The 24,918-nt window shown below is 41.3% G+C and overlaps 2 protein-coding genes across 2 annotated transcripts; one reads left to right on the forward strand and one right to left on the reverse strand.

Annotated features, from left to right (window-relative positions):
• Positions 1–7,452: 7,452 nt before the first annotated feature.
• On the forward strand, positions 7,453–10,561 carry LOC128742596 (26S proteasome non-ATPase regulatory subunit 2). Its single transcript, XM_053839007.1, has 4 exons — positions 7,453–7,625; positions 7,709–10,040; positions 10,102–10,220; positions 10,293–10,561. The coding sequence occupies exons 1-4, from the start codon at positions 7,548–7,550 to the stop codon at positions 10,473–10,475; spliced, it is 2,712 nt and encodes a 903-aa protein (XP_053694982.1). The 5' UTR covers positions 7,453–7,547; the 3' UTR covers positions 10,476–10,561.
• Positions 10,525–11,135, reverse strand: LOC128742597 (DNA-binding protein SMUBP-2). The gene has a single exon (XM_053839008.1). It carries the CDS (start codon positions 11,068–11,070, stop codon positions 10,558–10,560), a length of 513 nt encoding a protein of 170 aa, XP_053694983.1. The 5' UTR covers positions 11,071–11,135; the 3' UTR covers positions 10,525–10,557.
• Positions 11,136–24,918: the final 13,783 nt, after the last annotated feature.

A 24,918-nucleotide genomic window follows, 5' to 3' on the forward strand; every position in this document is an offset into this window, starting at 1 on the left:
TCTGTCTGTCTGTCTGTCTGTCTGTCTGTCTGTCTGTCTGTCTGTCTGTCTGTCTGTCTGTCTGTCTGTCTGTCTGTCTGTCTGTCTGTCTGTCTGTCTGTCTGTCTGTCTGTCTGTCTGTCTGTCTGTCTGTCTGTCTGTCTGTCTGTCTGTCTGTCTGTCTGTCTGTCTGTCTGTCTGTCTGTCTGTCTGTCTGTCTGTCTGTCTGTCTGTCTGTCTGTCTGTCTGTCTGTCTGTCTGTCTGTCTGTCTGTCTGTCTGTCTGTCTGTCTGTCTGTCTGTCTGTCTGTCTGTCTGTCTGTCTGTCTGTCTGTCTGTCTGTCTGTCTGTCTGTCTGTCTGTCTGTCTGTCTGTCTGTCTGTCTGTCTGTCTGTCTGTCTGTCTGTCTGTCTGTCTGTCTGTCTGTCTGTCTGTCTGTCTGTCTGTCTGTCTGTCTGTCTGTCTGTCTGTCTGTCTGTCTGTCTGTCTGTCTGTCTGTCTGTCTGTCTGTCTGTCTGTCTGTCTGTCTGTCTGTCTGTCTGTCTGTCTGTCTGTCTGTCTGTCTGTCTGTCTGTCTGTCTGTCTGTCTGTCTGTCTGTCTGTCTGTCTGTCTGTCTGTCTGTCTGTCTGTCTGTCTGTCTGTCTGTCTGTCTGTCTGTCTGTCTGTCTGTCTGTCTGTCTGTCTGTCTGTCTGTCTGTCTGTCTGTCTGTCTGTCTGTCTGTCTGTCTGTCTGTCTGTCTGTCTGTCTGTCTGTCTGTCTGTCTGTCTGTCTGTCTGTCTGTCTGTCTGTCTGTCTGTCTGTCTGTCTGTCTGTCTGTCTGTCTGTCTGTCTGTCTGTCTGTCTGTCTGTCTGTCTGTCTGTCTGTCTGTCTGTCTGTCTGTCTGTCTGTCTGTCTGTCTGTCTGTCTGTCTGTCTGTCTGTCTGTCTGTCTGTCTGTCTGTCTGTCTGTCTGTCTGTCTGTCTGTCTGTCTGTCTGTCTGTCTGTCTGTCTGTCTGTCTGTCTGTCTGTCTGTCTGTCTGTCTGTCTGTCTGTCTGTCTGTCTGTCTGTCTGTCTGTCTGTCTGTCTGTCTGTCTGTCTGTCTGTCTGTCTGTCTGTCTGTCTGTCTGTCTGTCTGTCTGTCTGTCTGTCTGTCTGTCTGTCTGTCTGTCTGTCTGTCTGTCTGTCTGTCTGTCTGTCTGTCTGTCTGTCTGTCTGTCTGTCTGTCTGTCTGTCTGTCTGTCTGTCTGTCTGTCTGTCTGTCTGTCTGTCTGTCTGTCTGTCTGTCTGTCTGTCTGTCTGTCTGTCTGTCTGTCTGTCTGTCTGTCTGTCTGTCTGTCTGTCTGTCTGTCTGTCTGTCTGTCTGTCTGTCTGTCTGTCTGTCTGTCTGTCTGTCTGTCTGTCTGTCTGTCTGTCTGTCTGTCTGTCTGTCTGTCTGTCTGTCTGTCTGTCTGTCTGTCTGTCTGTCTGTCTGTCTGTCTGTCTGTCTGTCTGTCTGTCTGTCTGTCTGTCTGTCTGTCTGTCTGTCTGTCTGTCTGTCTGTCTGTCTGTCTGTCTGTCTGTCTGTCTGTCTGTCTGTCTGTCTGTCTGTCTGTCTGTCTGTCTGTCTGTCTGTCTGTCTGTCTGTCTGTCTGTCTGTCTGTCTGTCTGTCTGTCTGTCTGTCTGTCTGTCTGTCTGTCTGTCTGTCTGTCTGTCTGTCTGTCTGTCTGTCTGTCTGTCTGTCTGTCTGTCTGTCTGTCTGTCTGTCTGTCTGTCTGTCTGTCTGTCTGTCTGTCTGTCTGTCTGTCTGTCTGTCTGTCTGTCTGTCTGTCTGTCTGTCTGTCTGTCTGTCTGTCTGTCTGTCTGTCTGTCTGTCTGTCTGTCTGTCTGTCTGTCTGTCTGTCTGTCTGTCTGTCTGTCTGTCTGTCTGTCTGTCTGTCTGTCTGTCTGTCTGTCTGTCTGTCTGTCTGTCTGTCTGTCTGTCTGTCTGTCTGTCTGTCTGTCTGTCTGTCTGTCTGTCTGTCTGTCTGTCTGTCTGTCTGTCTGTCTGTCTGTCTGTCTGTCTGTCTGTCTGTCTGTCTGTCTGTCTGTCTGTCTGTCTGTCTGTCTGTCTGTCTGTCTGTCTGTCTGTCTGTCTGTCTGTCTGTCTGTCTGTCTGTCTGTCTGTCTGTCTGTCTGTCTGTCTGTCTGTCTGTCTGTCTGTCTGTCTGTCTGTCTGTCTGTCTGTCTGTCTGTCTGTCTGTCTTTAGTTAGCATAATCTGATAAAGCCAAGAGATGACATGAACAACGTTTAAACTATTGGTTATAGGAGCATCTCAGTTTAATTAAGGCCTTTGTCAAAATCAGCAATAAGCGTAGTGACTGCTCTTGGTCACAGCGTGGATGGCTTCAGTTTTCGGATGCAACACCCGCCATCGAGATGCGACCGTGTTTGGTTAGAAACGCACAGAAATTTTTGGTCTGTCGTTCGCCCTACTGCTGATTCACATCGGAGTAGCAGAACATACCAATCTGATTGATAATACGGTAGGGTTATTGATCGTGGTTCGGCCTATGCAAAAACTGATCCTGGTTCGGCCCATTAGCATAATCATCGATAATTCATTAAATATTTACAGATTTAAAGGTAAAATAATTTTTTAAGCAGCTTATAATATTTTCCTATGCATTGCCTTCATTTATTTGCCATAAAAATTAATGTAACTAGCTCAAATAATTAAATTTATAACATATGTAAAAACGGCTTCTAATGTCGTCATCAAAGCTGTCTTTTTAAACGCCTAGAAAGTGTTTTAGTCTGTGAAGTATTGGTTGAAAACAATTTTAAAATATAGATTCATCTATATTCTTCCATTATTGGATCGTTTTATTCCAAACAAAAAGCGAGATTACGACTTATTGAGAAAATACGATTTTAATTTTTTGATCTTAGTTCGGCCTACAAATGATCGTGGTTCGGCCTATCAGCTTCACTGAATCGCCGCTAGTGGCGCCGCGCTTCGCCCACGTTTTAACCAATTTCTGGCTGCACGTACCATTTGTGTTAAATCTAAATGTTGTGTTTTATGCCATATTTTATTATTCCATGCATTTCAGAAACAAAATTATTAGCATCCCAAAAATGAGTTTTTCTTAACAATAAATATGAGGGTATTTTTCCAAAGAAGCGTACAAACTGGATTGTAATGTTTCAGAATTTTATGCAACCTTGTACACGACTTCAGGGCTTGTGCATGAAACAATATTTAAAAAATTCATGGTATCTTGTTTTCCTAGAAAACTCAAATGGAAATTTATCGATTTTCATGTACACCCCCTGTTCGTCCGTTGTGGAAGGCCCTACGTTGTGTTTTCTAATTTTCCTTCCTGGCCTCTGCCAATTGTAGTAAACTGTACCGGGCAATTAAGGCCTGGTGAATTTGGATCACTGAATCAAGGAATCACGGGTTTCTTTATGTTCGGTTGCTGAATAGTACACTGGCTTAACTATACTTCAATTATATTTCACTTGTATTATACAGATCAACAATTGTAGAATACTGGCGGCTGCTGGTAAGCAGGCCGGCAGTGGCACTAAGTCAACTACATTTCGTACTACTGGAAGAGGGTCACGTGACAGTGGTGGCAACAAGTAGCAACTGGGCTACTGAATACTGATAATAACGATACTAACAACTGATAATAATGATACAATTAACTGCTGACCAGCATCTGAGCTGGTTTATATGGATTTTAGTAACAATAGCGTGAGGCGCAACAAAGACTTATTCTTATACTAGAAGCGGGAATACATAACGCGGCTTTCATGTAGGTCACTCACGAGTGACGACAGTGATACCGACCGCAGTACGGGCGGCGTGTCCAAACACCCCCTATTTTAAAAATTCATAGCTGTTGAGCCAAGTATTGAAAAATAAATATTTTTTCATGCTAATGTATGCAAATTTACTCATCAATCCAGAAAAATACTATCTGGAAAAAAATTCATGATTGTGGGAACTCTACCGAAAAATCAATAAAAGTATAGTATTACGAACTAGTTGGAAATGAATTCCTTTTAGTTCTACTATAATTTGACTTTCATACGCGTTTTTCGGTTACGACTTGCAACCTTCATCAGCGTGGCATATTTCTGCAGAAATTATAGAAGAACTAAAAAGAATTCATTTCCAATTAGTTCGCGATATTTCGTGAGTTCTACTAAGACGCTCGAAAATAATTTTTAATAAAAGTATTTTTTTTTTGTCGGAAGATTTGACCACTGCGACCATTATTTTGATCTATTGTGGTATTAATAAAAGTATGCTTAACCTTTTGAATTTTTCAAAAGTATTTCGGTTCGCCAATTTCTATTCTTTTAACGATAGGAATTTAGGATTATTTGTTGTCCCTGAATTAGGGCAAAGACCAACGTCTAACGTCGGTGTATGACCGGTTATTTGTTAACACAGTTGTGATTTCAAAAGCAGCTATTTTCACTGATCTATTTGAAAACATGCTGAAATTAAATGTAAATTCTGTCTTTCTTCGAAGGCACCTGTTAAAATACAGGAAAATTGCGAGACTAGTGCTTCGATCCTATTGAGTCTTACAGCCTCTTCCAGTCGAAATTACAACATGGACGCCTGGCTTGTTGAATCAGTGTTGTACCTTGAGGTCAACTGGGAGGAGAAAGTTAACTTATTTAACACTGCTAGGTAGATAAAGTGAAAAAAGATACTATATTTACCCAAAAATACATCTGTACTATTTGTAATGCTTCCGAAGAAAGTAAAAAATTATCTGAATTTATATAACCCGAAATAGTTAGAATATTGACCATGTACAAGCTCATTTAACACTGCTAGGTAGATAAATTGAAGTGAGATACTATATCAGGCACCAAAAGTAAGCTTATACCATTTATAATTGGTTAATATATAAAAACATTCGTTTCAGAAAATTTTTATTGGAATAGGCCGAACCAAGATCATCGATGGGCCGAACCACGATCAACATAGGCCGAACCAGGATCACAATTTGACTGTCATTAAAAATCAAATTATAATTCAACTGGCGCTCTAAAGTTTCTTCTAAATTAAGAAATAGAATCGTCTTTAGTTATTCTTCCTAAACATTCTAAATTTTTTTCGAAAAACATTGTGATTTTGTAGATATACGTGCTTTAGTCCATGTGTGCTATGTGAAACAGTGAGAATAGGCCGAACCACGATCAATCACCCTACCAGTTTCGGTTGGCGTTTTTTTCATACTGTTCTGCGGGGTCGATTGTACCGAGATTATACTATTGGCCATCAGTTTGACATCGTTTAGTCATTCTTAGCGCAAACTAAATTTGGACAAAGTCTAGCACCGTGAATCGATGGATTGGAATACATTGTCCGAATCAAAACTTTTATCCGATAACTAGTACAAATTTGATGTTCCACTTCCTCACGACCAGCAAAACGCAGACAAGCACAAGAGACAACTGCGAAGCTGTAACTGTCAAAACGATCAGCTGCTCTAATGTCAAACCAGAGTTGCCAGTGAGAAAAAATTATAATTGTTGCCAGAAACGTGTTATTTTCGTTATGTCAAGGAAGATCTCTAATGTCAAGGGAGAATAAATTACAATATTTTTGTTTTTTAATTTTTCAGTGCTCTGCATCTTTTTAAAAAAGAAAAAACTATACTCTGGTAGTCATAATGGGAAGCTTTATCGTTCCTTCTAGAAAAATCATCTTTTTATCACAAATTTTAGGACCCAATTGACAATATTTATACAGGAAGTGATTTACCCCGTGTTGCATAACTATTCCTCGTTCTAAAAATAGAATTGACAGCATTGTGCAAACTCAAGTGCAAACTGTCTGTTTAAAAGTGCGCAAAATCTCAGCGGGCCCAAATCAGACTGCTGGCAGTTGAGTGAAACGTCGTGCTGACATGCTATCTCATTTTCGCACGCACGAGATGTATGGCAGCGAAAACATGGTTGCCTGCCGATGGGGTGGTTTCAACACTTTCGACTCACAGCACACACACTGTCAGATCATAGAATTTCGCAATTCGGCTGACAGCAAAAGTTTGTCAGTTATCGACATTATCGACTGCTTCACGCTAGACGGGCTAGGCTTCAGGTGTAAAAATATTCTCACTGTCTGTTCTGCAGATGCAAATGGGGCGGATCATACGGTGAGTGCTTATGGATCAAAAGATGGCTGGTTCAATTCCCGGAAAAGACATGCATTTTTAATTAGCTTAGCTTACTTGTACGAATTGAAGTTATTCGAAACTAAAAATATCGCGTTCACGGCGAAATAAAAATGACGCGTTCCATTTTTTTTAAGTTTAAAAATAGATTTTTTTTGGCTGCATAAAGGTTGATGAAGCGTTGATTAAGCGATTGGAAAAGCAGATTGCAAAACTATTTCTCGTTCTAAAATAGAATTGACAGCATTGCGCAAATTGGCTATTTAAAAGCGCAAAAAAGTTTCTATCCAGCTTTTTACGCGCTATAATGGTGGCCGCTATAAATTGTGTTCGTAATATGCGAACAATCTTTTTGACAACTCTGCATACATCAAATCTGGCCTTTTCTCTTGCAACACTACCGTGCTCTTTCTTTCGTTTACGTCAAAGAAGGAAAGCAAAACTGTGCGAAATGTAAACAAAACTATTGCCTTCCTTCTTTTGCGTAAACGAAAGAAAAAGCAACACTGCCGTACAGGAGAAGAGTGCCCAGTTTTGATGTATGCAGAGTTGTCAAAAAGATTGTTCACATATTACGAACACAATTTATAGCGTCCGCCATTATAGCGCGTAAAAAGCTGGATTAAGCTTCATTGCGGCTTCGAAAGCAGCTATTAATTAGCCTGAAACTTGATAAAATCACCAGATTTAAGCGGGGTACGCTGCTGAAAAGAAAACGGCTCAAGAAAAAATCTTGCAATTTACCGAAGAAATTTTGACAACTCGAATACAAGCTCCACTTGTCATTTTTTCTTGTGGTAATAATTGCGCCGGATATTATTCCGTTCGGAAAAGTGACGTTTTAATTCACTTGCGTGTAAAACTTCGCCATCTGGACCTGAAATAATATTACTTATGAGGTGCGTACTGCTTAAGAAATCGTAAAAGAAATCGATTTCTTGAGCATTTCTTGTCCTATCTTTTTACCCATTACTTTTCAGCAGCGTACCCCGCTTTAGATGTTTAAGAGCTGAAAAAAGGTTTTTATTTCTAAACCTAAACCATAGATCAGCCACAGGTTGAATAAAATCAGCTATAAAAGCGTTTGATCAGCCTGAAATTGTTACTTGGGTAAAAGCGTTTGATCGGCCTGAAATTGTTACTTGGGTTGTGTACAACGGACGTCCTTTGTGAATAACGCCCCGATTCTGTGAAAATAGGGCTGTGCCACCGACAAGTTGATGTCGACCCTTGTGTCGACATCATTTTATACGAATTCGACAAAGCTTTTGACAGCGCTGTGAAACGCACATAACCTGAAAAATTTTCAGTGTTTTCACAACTCATCGCTTGAAAACAGTTCGTAAAAATTGTGAATTTTGAGTGATTAATTTGTCGAATTTATTGTTCAAAAGGTAGTGCAAAAGTTTGCGAAACATGTCCACTGCTGAAAAAATCGAAGAAACCCCAGTGAAGGGTAAAACCAAGGAGAAAGAGGAGGAAAAAACGGAGTTGGTAAGTTGGTCGTCTGAGTCTGAGTCTGAGTCGGTACACCAGTAATGGTGGAAGTTGCACTGTCATCATAATCTCTTTTCTAGAGCGACGAAGATAAACAGTTGCAGGATGAGTTGAATATGCTGGTGGAACGGCTGCAAGAGCCGTCGGTGGAACTGTACATGCCGGCACTGGAAACCATGGCCCGGCTAATCAAGGCATCGACCACCTCGATGACGTCGGTTCCGAAACCGCTGAAGTTTATGCGTTCGCACTTCGAGACAATGAAGGAAATCCACAAGAAAATGACCGCTACGCTGAAGGACAAATCGACTTCCAAGCTGTGCGCGGAAATCATTTCGGTGCTGGCCATGACGATGGGAACGGGAAAGGAGTGTCTAGTTTATCGTCTGCTGTGCGACGATAGCAACGAAAGTATCGGTGACTGGGGTCACGAGTATGTGCGCCATCTGAGTGGGGAAATAGCGTCTAATTGGCCGGAGACGACGGAGGATTTCAAGAAGCGGTTGATTCATTTGATTCATCAAATTATTCCGTACAATATGGCACATAATGCCGAAGCGGAGGCGTGCGATTTGTTGATGGAAATCGAGCGACTCGACCTGCTGGAGGCCTACGTGGACGAGAGTGCCTATCCGAGGGTTTGCCTGTATCTGCAGAGTTGCGTTCCCTATGTGCCGGAGCCGGAGAACATAAGTCTGCTGAAGTGTGCGCTGAATTTGTCCCGCAAGTTTAACATGCACACTCAGGCCATGCGGCTGGCAATGATGATCAACGATCCGCAGCTGATTCAGGAGATTTTCACCTCCTGCAGTGATCTGGCCGTTCAGAAGCAGCTGGCCTTTATGCTCGGTCGGCAGCAAATCTTCCTGGAGCTGCCGGAAGGTTCGAACGATTACGACGATTTGGTGGAGATTATGTCGAATTCTCATTTGAATAACCATTTTCTTAATTTGGCCCGCGAGTTGGATATTATGGAGCCGAAAACGCCGGAGGATGTGTACAAGTCGCATCTGGATAACTCACGGACGCCGTTCGGTTCGTCGCAAATTGACTCGGCCCGGCAGAATCTGGCTGCCAGCTTCGTGAACGGATTTGTTAATGCCGGTTTTGGTCAGGATAAGCTGCTGATGGAGGACGGAAATAAGTGGCTGTATAAGAATAAGGAACACGGCATGTTGAGTGCCACGGCTTCGCTGGGTTTGATACTGCTTTGGGACGTTGATGGCGGTTTGACCCCGATTGATAAGTATCTGTACTCGAATGAGGATTACATCAAATCCGGTGCGTTGCTGGCTTGTGGCATTGTCAATTGCGGTGTGAGGAATGAAGTTGATCCGGCCTTGGCTCTGCTTTCGGATTATGTGCTTCATCAGAATAGTACGATGAGAATTGGGGCCATCTTAGGGCTGGGTTTGGCCTATGCTGGTTCGAATCGTTCCGTTGTTCTGGAACTAATTGGTTCCGTTTTCAGTTCGGAACGACGCACCGGTTCGACTATGGAAGTGATGGGTATTGCCGCGCTGTCTCTCGGTATGATTGCGGTTGGCTCCTGCAACAGTGAGGTGTCGGAAGTTTTGCTGCAAACTATCATGGATCGTTCCGAGCTTGAACTGAAGGACACTTATGCTCGTTTCTTGCCAGTTGGTTTGGGATTCGTTTATCTCGGTCGCCAAGAGGCAGCCGAAACGGTTATTGCTGCTTTGGAGATTATCCAGGAACCGTTCCGTTCTATGGCCAAGACAATGGTCGAAATTTGCGCCTATGCTGGCACAGGAAACGTTCTGAAGATTCAACAATTGCTACATCTCTGCTCGGAACACTACGAACCGGCCACAACGGAAAGTGAGAGTTCATCGTCGAAAAAAGATGCCGCTGCTGCGGCCGCCGCCGCCCAGAAGGAAAAGGAAGACAAAGAAAAGGACCTTTCCGGCTGTCAATCGGTTGCCGTACTCGGAATCGCTCTGATTGCGATGGGCGAAGAGATCGGATCGGAAATGGCCTTCCGGTCGTTCGGCAATCTGCTCCGTTACTGCGAGCCCTGCATTCGTCGCGCCGTTCCGCTAGCGCTGGGTCTCATCTCGGTGTCCAACCCTAAATTGAACATTTTAGACACGCTGAGCAAATTCTCCCACGACAGCGACGCTGAAGTGGCACACAATGCGATCTTCGCTATGGGACTGGTCGGTGCCGGAACTAATAACGCCCGACTGGCTGCGATGCTGCGTCAGTTGGCTCAATATCACGCCAAGGATCCGAACAACCTGTTCATGGTTCGAATCGCTCAAGGACTGACCCATCTGGGCAAGGGAACGCTTACTCTCAGCCCGTACCACAGCGATCGACAGCTGATGAGTCCGGTAGCCGTCGCCGGTTTGATGGCCACCCTCGTTTCCTTCATGGATGTTAAGAACAGTAAGTTTGGTAAAATTTTCAAATACAAAAAGTTTTTTAACCATCATTCTGTTATCCGCAGTTATTTTAGGCAAATCACACTATTTGCTGTACACTCTAGCCACTGCAATGCAGCCAAGAATGCTGATCACTTTCACGGAAGATTTAAGCCCCTGTCCCGTTCCGGTTCGTGTGGGAATGGTAAGTCATTTAAAACGCCTGTTTTTTTTTCGTTTAAATCACCAACGAATCACCCTACCCTACCCTTCGCAGGCCGTCGACGTCGTCGGACAAGCGGGCAAACCGAAAACCATCACCGGCTTCCAGACGCACACCACCCCGGTGCTGCTGGCGATGGGCGAACGTGCCGAGCTGGCCACCGAAGAGTACCTCTCCCTGACACCCATCATGGAGGGCTTCTGCATTCTGCGGAAAAACCCCAACTACACACCTTAGAGGGTGGACTTTCAACACAAAAACAAAGCGATTTAAAACCTTAAATTTATTGAACTTTCCAAGTATTTGAATAAAGCATAATTCAAGACTTCGCCCGGCGTGTCCCTCCCCGACCACGTCCCGATGATGACGACGGTGCCGCCGGCACTCCCCCGCCGCTTGGTTTGGCCTTCCGGCTCAGATTCATCTGCTTCAGCTTCTGATCGAGCCGACCGTGCGCCTTTTTGAGATCCTCCTGTGCCTGTACGGTTTTAGCGGGCAGCGGGTGCAGGAACTCTTCTCGCTCCTGCTTCCGGACGGCATCCCCGCAGCCGTGCACCTCCGGTAGGCCATGCCGGAAGCAGAACCGCTGCCGGCAGAACTCGCAGCTCGTTCCCATCATGTTGGTTTTCTGCTTGCAGCGCTTGAAATCGCACGTTTGATCGACGGTTTTTACTGCCTCCAGAACGGTGTCCAGGTTTCGGTCCACTTCCCCGCTCGGAAGGGGTTCGACGATTTCCGTTGCTTTGGTGACATACTTCGGATCCGTCAGTAGCTGAAGGTTCTTTCCCTTTTCACCGGTGGGATCGCCGGTTGACGAGTTGCTTTTACTCATGACGATTCAATTCAATAGCAGTAATTTTTAATCTGGCGTAATTAAAAACTATAATTTCGCAAGTTACAAAAATGTTTTCTGTTTTTCTTTTGAATCATGGTCAACTATCCAATGAGATGAATATTGAAAGGTCAAGAAATTCAGTTTAGTACAAGAAAAACAAGCCACACGTTAAGAATGTGTAACCTGATGTTGAGTGTAAAAATTACTGGTGTCGAGTCCCGCACAGTCAAATATTTATTGCAAATTGCATCAAAAACGCGAAATGCAAGAATCTTGCAAACAGTTTACAAGTAAAATGCTAGCAGCGAGCTGACAAATATTTATGTCAACTTATTGCGAGTGTCAATCCCAATGAATTGACATGAATAATTGACGGCTCACTGGTGGGATTTTGCTTGCAAAATGTCTGCAAGTTTCTTCCTTCGCCACTAAAAACGATCATTTCAAGTTTTGGTTTAAGCCAAGACTCAAACAACAGTCACTGCGCGAGAACGCCGCTCGCTTGCGCTGGCGCTGTTGTTAGATACCGTGGACCCCCGTTCGTTTGACCGTTTTTAATCTGAACACTTTTTAATTTGAACCCCGCTGATTTGCACGACGTGCAAACCCAAGGAACAATTTGTGCTTATTAAACGTTTAACGGACAGCCATTATTCAGCACATACTGTATAGCTGCTTTTCATGTATGTCTAAATACTTCTGTTCAATGCTAATACAGTTGGTTTTGGAGAATTTAAACAGCACAGTGCTGAATATGGGCGTGGAAGTTGCGTTTGTATGACTGTTAGGCAACGTATAGTAATACGTTTATTCAGTACGTATAGATATGTTTATTAAACTACTGCTGATGACACTGAAGCTACGTTTATTGCACAGTAGTTCAACATTTAGACAAGCAAAAAGAAAATAAAATATGTAGGAAGTATTTTTTTATTTTGTGGGTTTCGTTAGTATAATCAATATATATAGAATGCCAGTGTCGCTGCAGTGCGCGTGGTAAACATCACACATGTTCAGATAATGTATTTACATTATATATGCAAATGTGTGTGTGCCTGAGATTCATCAAAAGAGGAATCTCATTGTCAAACTTTGACAACCAGTTTAAAATTTCAATTATGGCTGCCAAGTAATGTGATTGGAAACTTCGCTTGCTTCAAATTTCTGAAAAAGTCGGTGCAAAAGGGCGCAGTTGTGGGATTCTATTCATCCGGACGAAAAGAAAAAGAACGTTTAAAACCATTTCACTGGCATAAAAACACAGCGGAGAACGCACTGATGACAGCACCAACCAGCGCACAGATAAAGAACAGATATATAACAATGAGCAACTTTGACAACGAAGTTCCCGATTCACAGACTTGATACAGACTGTTAGCATCATGTTTACCACAATGAGTCCTATAGAAAAATAGCGACACTGGCATTCTATATATATTGATTCTACTGTTTCGTTATTTTCATGTCCATTTTTGTATTCATATTATTGTTATGATTTTTAATGAGAGACTTAGTAGGAAAGCATTGATTGACTCAAAAATTCATCTAGCCCGCCATTTTACTTTTTTCACTCATCCGGGTTCGAACTTAGATCCTGTCGGTCGCAAGCCGTCGACGAACACATCTGAGATAATCTGACATATGACAGGCGCCGAGTTTTTAGCCGATGTAGATTTACAAGTTTAAGTTTGGCAAGCGTGGAACAAACCTCGGCTGAAAGATATTTAAGCGCTGCAGGCTTCTTAAATCATGTTAGGCATCGGCTGTACAAAATTACGCTAGAAACCTTTATTCAGCACATATTAAACAATTATAAACTACTAGAGGACCCGGCGCGCGTTGCTACGCCATTCTAAAAAGGGGGTACATGCATAATCCTGAATATTTGATTAATTGTAATCTTGCAACCAAGAGCTTTCTTTTTGACAACCCAAGATATTCCTAAATCATGCCGCAAATTTCTAATCCAACGCATCAGCATTTGTGACTCGAGCAGCAAGTCCAACGTAACGATTCGGGTTTTATTACCAACCCTTAAAATGGTAATTTTGGCAAATCGTACACTGGGGCCATCCAGATACCACGTGGACAGAAAAATACCAATTTTGAACCCCCCCGTCCCCCTCCGTGGACAAGCGTGGACATTGACTCAACCCCCACCCCCCTCCCCTGTTTGTCCACGTGGACTTTTTTTTCTTATGTAAAATTTTAAAAAACAGAAAAGCATGGTGCTAAATTTTGTTTTCAACTTGATTTATGCACTAAAGGAAGCTCCAGTCTAAAGGCCCCAACACAATGCATACGATTCTTGAGTCGTTGCAGAAATTTGAGTTTTTCCATGGACTTTCTGTCAAATTTCCGCAGTGTATTAAAATCCGTATGCAAGGTTTTAGGATCTTAATTCTTGTGATCTTGTCTACTGCAAATCATTATCGACTGGAATAAAGTCCGTTTTAGTTTGACTTTCGCTTGACGATTCTTCTCTGTCCAGAGTATCCCTGTCTAACCAGAGCACCTCAGCTTGGCCGTCAACTTCAACACAACAAACGACCTTCGCGATGTGGTTCATATAATTTTTTGAAAGCGAATCCTTTTGGAAATACGATCCCCCGGGATGCCCTTTTTGTGGAGTTCTGCATTTGATTTTGAGGCGAAATACAATCCACATTTGGTGCAAGCGCGACCTAAATGGTAAATGAATCCCGTGACAGGTTTAATTCGTGGATTTAATTCTGTGACACTTCTTAAAATGAGCACGAAGGCTTTGGGTATACTTTCGTAACCTTTGTCATTTCCCAAAAGAGGCAAGGGTTGTAAAAAAATAATCTTAATTATTGCTTAACTTCTACTTTCAGGCTGGGTAATTACCATCTATGTGTACTAACGCAGGCTTAATCTTTTCAACAAGATTTATGCCAGATATGTGCTCTCGTAATGCTCGGTTCGTATATAAGCTTTATTTGAGCTCAAAAACAATCACTGATCAATGGTGAATACTAATATATATAATTAATTCCATATTTTTTCTAACTTCTTTTTTTTATGAAAAAAAAATTGTCCACGTGGACATTTTCAATACCCCCTCCCCCCCTTCCGTGGACAAGCGTGGACATTTTCATACCCCCCACCCCCCTCCAAGCTGTCCACGTGGTATATGGACGGCCCACTGCAATAAAATATCAGTGCAGTTCGATTGAAATCATTTGAAAACTGGTCAAAAACCATAAACTTAGTGTAATTTCAACATTATTTTCTTCATATTTTCATTTCAACAATGTATTTTCTCTTCAATTTTGTTTTTGAAATAAGTATTATATTATCTTACTTTTATTTAATTTGACCCATTATCTAGGATTCACCGATTTATTCCTAAAATTTTTTGCATTCTCCCGCCTTCCAGAAGGGAGAGGAATCTCAATACGCAATAGAAAAAAAATTTTCCTCCAGTAACCCCCAAATAACTAATAATTGCTTGATTAATATTCGAGTTATGGGGAAATTTGTGTTTTAATTGTATGGAAACCCCCCTCTTAGAAGAAGATTTCTCAATCTACCATAGGAAAAAAATTCTACCTTCAAAAACCTTCACATGCCAAATTTGGTTCCATTTGCTTGATTAATAGTCAAGTTATGAGGAAATTTTGGTTTTATTTGTATGGGAGCCCCCCCTCTTAGAGGAAGGAGGGTTCTCAATCTACCATAGAAAAAATTTCTGCCTCCAAAAACTTTCAAATGCCAAATGTTCCATTTGCTTGATAAGTTCCCGAATAAAGAAATTTGTGTTTCATTTGTATGGGAGCCCCCCCTCTTAGAGGAAGGAGGGTTCTCAATCTACCATAGAAAAAATATCTGCCTCCGAAAACCTTTACATGCCAAATTTGGTTCCATTTGCTTGATTAATTCCCGAGTTATGAAGAAATTTGTGTTCCATTTGTGTGGGAGCCCCCCCTTCTAGAGGGGGGAGGGGTCTCAAACCATGCTAACAACATTCCTCACATCAAACGCAATGTGTATGCCAAGTTTCATCAAAATCCGTCGAGCGGTTTGAGAGTCTATACCGGACACACGAACAGCATTTCATTTTTATATATATAGATTTGTACTAGCTTTCGGCTAGCTGCGAACAATGTTTGTGGCTGTTCATTTGTGATTAGTTAGCAGCAGGAGTGGTTCGTGCTAGTGCCGCAGAGGAGGATTACTTTTGTCACCCCGTCATCACCGATAGTCCGGAGATTATCGCTGCTTTAACCCTTTATAAGGCCGTGGCAATTATTTTACCACCAACGAAAAATATTTGTTTTGCGTCTATAATGACATCAATATAATTATAGAAGCAAAATAAAAAATGTTTCTTGGTGGCAATATAGACATCTATTTGTCATCGGGTCGGATTTAAGGTTTTGCATCCAAAAAAACAGCAGCACGAGGATGGCACGAGAAGGAGTGAAGTTTTCGCGCAACGGCAGCGGGAGTTGGCCATGCGATTGCGGCGCTACCAGCCGTGGGGGCATTGCCGCTATGCCACCCGACCCGATTCATCTCGTTTAGCGAGTCCAACGCGAGTAACTTGATTGAGTCGGTAGTATAGGTTTACTGTTGTATTAATCCACTTGCTCTTAGCGGTGTTGCTGATACATTTGGACAACGTTCATTCAACTCTTGTTCCACAATTACATAACAACGATCGAGACAGTGTAGATGTTGGTTAGAAGCTAGGAAAAATATGGGATATGACGTTTACAAAACATGTACTTCAGCAAATTCGTTTATTCAGCACCGGATGCTACTACACAACTCTTATTCCACATCTGGTCTTTTAGGTGCTGCCGTTTTGTTCCTTGGGAATTAAAAATGGTTCAAATTCGTTTAATTTTTCCGGCTGCATCGATAATACTCAACACGGTTTTATGCCCAAGCGATCAACTTGTACCAATTGGGTATTTTAGTGGTATATACATTTCCGCATATTCTGACAAGATATGATGCCATTCAATCGCTACATGAAGACTTTTCCGAATTTGACTAATGGAAGTAATGAAAAAACATTTTTTTTATATTTAAAAAAAAAATTTGGAATAAGACGATAGCTTATAAGTAAACCACTTTTCTTTTTAGCTCGCATTAGACAACACAGTGAATAGATACACTATGGTCATCGAACGATACACACGCTAAGAATCGGTTACTTTTTAATGGGTAAAATTTGACCCATTTCGCACTTCATGTTCTTCCCCCCAAAATTAGGTACTATGGTGAATACCCACCGACTAGTTAATGTGAGCTGTTCTTAAAAAAAGGTACTTATTACTCATAATAAGATGCATCAATGGTTCTCAAAAATGGGTACTTTTTGCGCACTTGTTAGTTGCATTAAAAGTTCTCAAAAACGGGCATTTTTTGCGCATAATAAGCTGCATTAACAGTTCTTAAGAATGGGTATTTTTTGCGCATGCAAAGTTGCATTAAAGATAATCAAAAATGGGTATTTTTTGCGCAAATTCAACTTTTGTTAAATAAACTCGAAAAAAGGTATTTTTTCCGCAGTTTTGAGTAAGAAAAACTACAGGGCATTAAATGGCTTTAAAAAATTTATTTTGAATCCAATTCATTTATTCAATCCACCGGCACGTGGACAATGTCGAGCCGCTGCTGGACCGCTGCATCCTTCGGCATGATGGGACTAAGTATTTCCGCTCCACCGGATGAACGCTGCCGAAATGGTTTCTTTGCACTGAATCGAATGCTGCTAACGCTGCTTGGCCATAGAGTTGCTGGAGCTTTTGCAAGGTCACTGCATATTGTAGACAGGACCGACATTGTTCGATGATGATGGGTTCCCGTTTCGCTTCCGTTGAGTGCCGTTAGTTTTATTTTTGATATCTATCTGCAAAATGATAACATCAGAAATGATAGTTCGAAGCAGTGCTAAAAAAACTTACTCAGGAGGGTGATAAATTCGGCTTGCATACAGCCTCGCCATAGACGTTAAAAGCTCCGAACCAGTTGACTTCGGTAGGAACGCGATTGTGTTTGACACAGGGTCGCACCTCCGGCTTAAAGTTAGTTTCTGTTTTGACGAGGTTCTCTTCGTGGTCGAGAAAAGGCGTTTCGAGATTTTGGCCTTATCTGGATGAATCAGTTTCCCGCTTGCTGCTTTCCTTTTCAGTAGCCGCTGTTTCCGTCCGGGCGGGTATTGAAGGAGCTGCAGCTGGAGCAATGCTTCCGCACAAGCACCGTCCCCTGCTTGTAAAACCATTTAATGGGAGGACGATTCAACGAAATTGCCTATACTAATGACACCGTTAAGTATGAGATCACCGCATACGTCCTCGGTAATTGAAGTGATGGTAATAGTGCATTTTTAGAGCTCAATGAATTTGCATGGGTTGCTGTACTACCGGTAAATGATCCACAAGCTCTCCGATGCAGACTATCTATGGGATGAAGAAATAGAGAAGGGATCATCTTCACATTTTCCTCACTTTCCATAATCTGTACAGGTGGGCGATTGAAGATGGTCACGTGCATGAAGCTCAATTTTTCTGCTGCGATGCTGGGAATGAATTTTGTGCTGCCTTCATTTTCACGTTGGGTTGTGCGAAGATTAACCTGTGGATTAAGTATAAATAAAGTTGTAGTTACCGGTAGAAGACAAGGTAGAAAGGAACACCAAAAATTTGCAAAACATAAACCTGAAAGCACATTAATGAATGAAGACAAGTTATAAACTTTTTAGTAAAGATTGTTTTAGTGAAATATTTGTGTGGAGATTTGAAGCGCAACTGTTTACAGTAGCAAAACTTTTCTCTATTGTATTGACTTTTATTTTTTTTTTTTCAAAGGTACTGCCCTTGAAAAGCACGTATTTATAAAATATTGGACCGCAAGGCAAATTGTTACCTCTTTCAGGCTACGGATTGCCACAAGCATGGCTGATAACGGTCTGTTTTTAGATTTTTGATATTTGATTATTTCATCGAAATTGGATGACTAATTGAAGATGGCGAACTATTGTTTAGCATTTTGTATAAAATTTCCTGTAATATATACTTTTTGAGAACTGGGCTGGCCGTAAGGAGTCAAAAATCGAATATTGACGCCATTTTGAATTCCAAGATAGCGAATGCTATTCAAGATATCTTGGCCACTTTGCATAAAAACATACAAAATAAACTTTTTTGGAATGAAATAGACGGTAGACTGACATGTTTGCCGCTATTTTGAAATCCAATATGGCGGATAATAATTTTCGCGTGGGAGTCTAAAAAGGTGGAATCTCCGCAATCTATCTATATCTATACCTCGATCTATACCTATAAAAATGGATTTCTGTCTGTCTGTCCGTATGTTCCTTATAGAATCGAAAACTACTGAACCGATCGGCGTGAAAATTTGCATGTAGGGGTTTTTGGTGCCAGGGAAGGTTCTTATGATGGTTAGAGACCCCTCCCCTCACAAAGTGGGGGGGGGGGCTCCCATACAAATGAAACAAATTTCCTCATAACTCGAAAACTAATTAATTAAATCAAACTTTTCTGTTGGGGAAGAATAAATGCTTAATGCGAGAAATGAAGATTCAGGCAAACTGAAAATTCTTGATATTAGGCCAAAAATATAGACTTAGCGAAGGTGAGAGTCGAACTCACAGCTCCCAATCTCTAGTTGAGCGTGTTGTTTAACCAATTACACCACTAAGCCGTCTATACTCTGTGGTCTTATATCAAGGTTTTGTTATGACGCTTGCCTGATTCTATCATTCATTCATTAAATCAAACTATATTTGGCATGTGGGTGTTTTTGGAGGCATGAATTTTTTCTATGATGAATTAGGACCCCTTACCTTTTTAGGAGGGGGGGCTCCCATACTAATGAAATACAAATTTCCTCATAACTCGAGAACTAATCAAGCAAATAGAACCAAATTTGACATGTGGGTGTTTTTGGAGACAAGAATGTTTTCTATGGTGAATTGAAACCTCTCCCTGCTTTGGGAGGGGGGGAGGCTCCTATACAAATGAAATACAAATTTCCTCATAACTCTAGAAGTAAGCAAGCAAATGGAATCAAATTTGGCATGTGGGGGGTTTGAAGGCAGGATTTTTTTTAATGATTGAGACCCCTCACCCCTGTGGTAGGGGGATAAAGACTCTCATACAAATAAAACAGAAATTTTTGCGTAACTCAAAAACTAATCAAACTCGAGAAATTTTAGACTCATAAAACATTAATCAATAACAAGACTACCAAAAACTATCAATAGTAACATTAGATAATTCAGCGCGAGTCGGCCATAGGCCGCGAGTGTTGCCGGCGACCTGCCGTCGGAAGCGCCGGCCACTGCGAGGGGCAGCCCCCCGTAGAGATCACCTCTATCTAGGTTTATTTATTTTCCTAGATCTACTGACCTCTATTACTTTCCTTCAGTTGGGTCACCCCTGCGAAATGGTACTTTCTACGAAAAGATTTTCCGTGAAATGGTATATCCCGCGTAAGGGCTTTCGCGAAATGGTATTCTGCGAAACTCTATATTCCGCGTTATGGTCAACCGAGAATTGGTGTTCCGCAAAATGGTAATCGGCGAAATGGTTTGTAATGATGGCGAATATTTAAATGCTACCCGCTTTATTTTATCAGGCTGAGCGATGGGGGGAGTTGCTTTCTACTTTACTGTGAGGAAAATTTGTATATTAAAACCCCCATGAACTCCTCAGAAACTTGCGAAACTCGAGATTGTGACAAAGGTCATCCGAGATTCACGATTTATGTACAACATAGTTTAATTTGTGGCAATACGAAGTTTGTCGGGTCAGCTAGTAGCTCATAAAAGCGCTATTCTTGATTGAATCGAGTCAGTGCCTTCGGCACACTTGTTGCTTAGAAAGATCAGGGAATCAAACATCACGAACGCACAACCGACAATAATATTGTCTCTACTTCGAAATGCTGGGACAATATATGATGAAAATTTGTCACTATTGCATGAAAGTTAGGACAATACAGTAATCCCCCCAATAAGGACCCTAATAGGGACTGCGTTAATGGAAACCGTGTTAATGGAGTCTACACAGCGTATGGGAATTGACTTAATTGGTTCCAACATGGAATAACTCGTGACCTTCATCTTATAGAACGTTGGTGTCTTCGACAGTTGTTCAGCAAATCGAGGGTTTTTCGTTGGATTGTAGCATTTCGGAACTACTTCACCAAGTGGCGCTAGCGAATGTCTTCGGGAAGATTGCTCAAATGATTGCCACCTTCATGATGGCAAGAAAAGTAGCACAGAACTGCCTCACTACGTGACGCTAGTGTATATGTGCTATGCTTGGACAGGCTGTATCTTGCCCTGCTGACTATCTAGAAGGTTACGGTCTTCGGGAAGATTACTCAAAACACTGTCACCTTGAAGATGGTATGGAAAATAGCGCAGAACTGACTCAACGGACGGCGCTAGTGTATTTGCGATTTTTTGGTGTTTGCTATAACTCATGATTTTGGTCATGTACAAGAAGTTGCTTTCTTCGGTAAGGTTGTTTAAGTGACAGTGGTTATTTAACTAGTTGGAAAATTAGCTAATATTTTGCTCGTTATTTAACACAATGCCGGTCGCTTACAAAAATTCTCTGTAAAATGCAATTGGCAGTCGATGAAATTCCTTAGAATTTTTTCACTACTCGCATTTAACTTGCAACGGACATGAAAAATATACCGCAACACGCGAAAGCTGAATTACTAAAAGTAACATTACGTATGCCGTTGACTTCACATTATTAATGCTGTGTGACATAAATGCCTATTAAGTTGTTGCAAGTTTCGATTGAACAAAATAGTGATAAAAATGAAAATATATTTGTTCATGAATCATTAAGAATGTTTAGAAAGTAGCTGGAAATGTGTTAATGTGACTGAGACTAATTAAATAAGTGAGTTGGTGGGATTTCACTGGCCCTTTAGGAAGAAGTATTAATAGTTGGTGGATTAGCACGATAGATTTTTTTTTGAAGGCAGTAAATGTTGCTAGTCTAATCTAATCTAATCTCACACTAACGCAGCCAATTCTGGAAGGTATCCTAGAAAATGTCGATTACTTGAATCAATTGCAGGCAGTAAATGTTGCAAGATAATAAAATTGAGCGTCGAGCATTCAGCATCGCAAGACACACCCTGTATAAGAATACTACGCATACGCGCCGCGAGTGCGCTATTTTCCGTACCACCTTGGAGGTGTCAGTCATTTGAGTAACCTTCCGGAGACTGCAACCTTCTAGATAGTCAGTAGCGCAAGATACAGCCTGTCTAAGCATATTACATGTACGCTAGCACCACGTAGTGAGTCAGTTCTGTGCTATATTCCATACCACCTTGAAGGCATCAGTTATTTGAGTAACCTTCCCGAAGACCGCAACCTTCTAGATAGTTAGCAGCGCAAGATACAGCCTGTTTAAGCATAGCACATATACACTAGCGCCACGTAGTGAGTCGGTTCTGCGCTATTTTTCATGCCATCTTGAAGGTGGCAGTCATTTGAGCAACCTTCCTGAAGACCGCACCTTTCTAGGTAGTCAGCAGCGCAAGATATAGCCTGTATAAGTGTTACATATACGCAAGCGCCACGTAGTGAGACAATTCCACAATACTCCAATCCAATGAAAACCCGGTGAAGGTGGTAGTCATTTGAGTAACCTTCTCGAAGACCGCAACTTTCTACATAGTCAGTAGCGCAAGATACAGCCTGTATAAACAAATCACATAGACACTAGCGCCACGTAGTGAGTCAGTTCTGCGCTATTTTTTATGCCATCTTGAAGGTGGCAGTCATTTGAGCAACCTTCCCGAAGACCGTAACTTTCTAGGTAGTCAGCAGCGCAAGATATAGCCTGTATAAGTGTTACATATACGCAAGCGCCACGTAGTGAGACAATTCCACAATACTCTAATCCAATGAAAACCCGTTGATGTACTGAACAACTCTGTCGAAGACACCAACCTTCTATACGGCCAGGATCGCGAGTTATTCCATGTTGGAACCAATTAAGTCAATTACCATATGCTACATAGACTCCAATAAGGACGTTCGACCGCGTTAATGGAACCACTCGAGACCGTCCTTATTGGAAACGTTCTTATTCGAAACCGCGTTATTCGGGGAACTGCTGTATATCATAGCTCATATTTAGAAGTCTAATAAAAACTACGAAGGACTTTATCAGATCATTAGATCAAATACTAATCTAAACTGCATTTCTGGCATTTGTATGTTTATAAGAATCTGTAAGTTCCATTGTTTAAGTGAATGTTTAAAAGAGAAGAGTTAAATATTTAGATTCAATTCTTCATTGAATGCAATGGTGGCTTTGAAAAGACGTGGACGGGGGTTCATAAGTACAGCGCCTGCAACCATTGAGACATAGATTTATTTTAAAAATCAATTGTGTACATCTTAAAGTTGAAATAGTAATGAATGACCAACTCACAGATTATTATATTAAATATGATTATGTGTAGCTTGACTTGTTTCAATAACAAGCCAAAATTGGCTCCATTTGCTTGATTAGTTCTCGAGTTAAGAGGAAATTTATATTATATTTGTATGGGGGGTGAATCTTAAGGAAGAACTCTCGTTAGCAGACAAAGCAATTGACAAATTTACTTTTCAACTTGACGACGTGGCATGCAATGTTGAGCAACAGGTTGCATTCCACATGTTGCCAAAGAACTACTCAATATAAACGCATTAACGTTATTTTTTTTTACATACCTACATAGCATATATTAATGGAACAGTCCACTTCAAGGTAGCCCCTAACCCACTGCCATTAGCAGAACCTGATTGGTTATGATCTGTGCAGCTGTGGAAGTGGAGCCCTTTCAGTATGCTGATTCAGCAACAATAACTTTCTTCGTCGGCGTAGAAAGAACACGCATTCTCTTTGTTTTCCTTCTAAAAATAAATTATTTTAATTTAAATTGCAATATATAAAACCAACACCCTCCACTGCATTTTCCTCAGCAGTCCGTCAAATCAATCGGCTAAATTTCCCCAACGCGCTTTTCTGAAAACAAAATTATCATAATGCGGTTTATATTTTATAAATTCCCCGCAATCTAATAAAAAACAGACTGGGCCGGAAGCTCAATATTTAGGTTGGAAGGCAGAAACACAAATTTAAGATGTGCTTAATAAACTACTACACACACCCGATGCGAAAATTTATAAACAAACGAAAAATTCATTACCTGCATTCCCCAAAGGCTTCGCCCTTCTCGACACACCACCGCAAACGTAGAAAACTAGAAATCCCGTAACCCGCGGCAACATCAAATTTTGCCTTTTTGCGGATGTTTGGACTCCTAAAGCTCCCGTTGCCTCCAACCACCATTCGTACACACGTCTGTCGCCAGCCTGGTGCGCTAAAAGAGGAACTTGTTCAGTGTTATAAATAAACCCAATCATCCGGAACTTACTTGGAAATTTGTTGGTATCCTGTCGTAACACTGCTCTTTGCTGCAGCTGCTTTTCGTCGTGTCGATCCGTTCCCGTATGAAATGTCATTATACTAAAAAGAAAAAATGGTAGCAAAAGCAGACAGCAAAAAAACCATCAGCAACAATATACTCATAATTGACATCGAGCTTCTTTACCTACGCGGTAGGTATGCACCGTGTTGAAAATTTTACCCATTTTTATGGTTTAAGCCTAGTATCCAGCTGAAAAGAAAACAGCTCAAGAAAAAATCTTACTATTTACCGAAGAAATTTTGACAACTGCAAGGCAAGCAATTATCTGTCATTTTTTCTTGTGGTAAAAATTGCGCCGGATATTATTCCGCACGGAAAAGTGACGTTTCAATTCACTTGCATGTAAAACTGCGCCATCTGAAAATGAAACAATATTTCTTGTGAGGTCCATACCGGTATAGAAATCGCAAACGGAAAATCTTTTCTTTAGCATTTCTTGGCCTATCTTTTTGCCCATTTCTTTTCAGGTCGATACCAGGCTTTAGCACTGCATCTATCTAGATGCGATTTTTTTACTGAGGCGATGGGTATTGCGTTTTCTCCGTGGCAGGTTTCGTATGAGAGCTTTAAAAGCTCGGTTAAAATGAAGAGCTCTATCAGAGAGATAGAAGAGAGGGAGAGAACTTCTGACATCAAGTCAATCAATCGGCTTGGTTGATATCTGTCAAACAAGTTGAATCAATATATTGCGACATTTGCCCCTATTTAGACTACCCCGATTTACACGATTATCACAGTCGAATCTCGCACACGATTTCGCTCAAAGAAAATGAAGTGAAAAAGAAGGGGAAGAGGAAAAAAGAAGTCAAACTCATTAGTAGATCAAACTAAAAGCCACTCTAGTGTCAGACTAACAGTGCAAAATGCGGTACCTTGCATTAAATGATTATCACAGTAGTCTAAATAGTCATAAAAGGAGCAATATATAGGCTGTGAACCATTTCGCGAAAATTTTAACTTTTTGGTTAAAATTTGACAGTTCGATGGTTTTCCGAAAATAACCCTGCTCGGGAGCATGGTTAGTTTTAACCAAGTTCTGAGAGCCAATGAGATATGCACAGGTGAGGAAGAGAGCTTCGACAAGTTTCACTGATTTTTCGTTAGATTTTTTTTACATTGGTATGGATGCTTATTGCATTATAAATTTGTTCAAACAATTCGGGTTGAAATGAGATGAATTTTATCTATCGAATAAAAGCAAATGAACATCAAAAATTCCTCCGATTTTAACTCGGACAGAAAAAACAATATTTTCATCCTCACCATATATGCTCTCATTGAGCAAAAAAACTATCAATCCGTCAAATATGAAATGGTTCACATTCTGAA

Source organism: Sabethes cyaneus, chromosome 3, assembly GCF_943734655.1.
Source record: "Sabethes cyaneus chromosome 3, idSabCyanKW18_F2, whole genome shotgun sequence".
NCBI lineage: Eukaryota > Metazoa > Arthropoda > Insecta > Diptera > Culicidae > Sabethes > Sabethes cyaneus.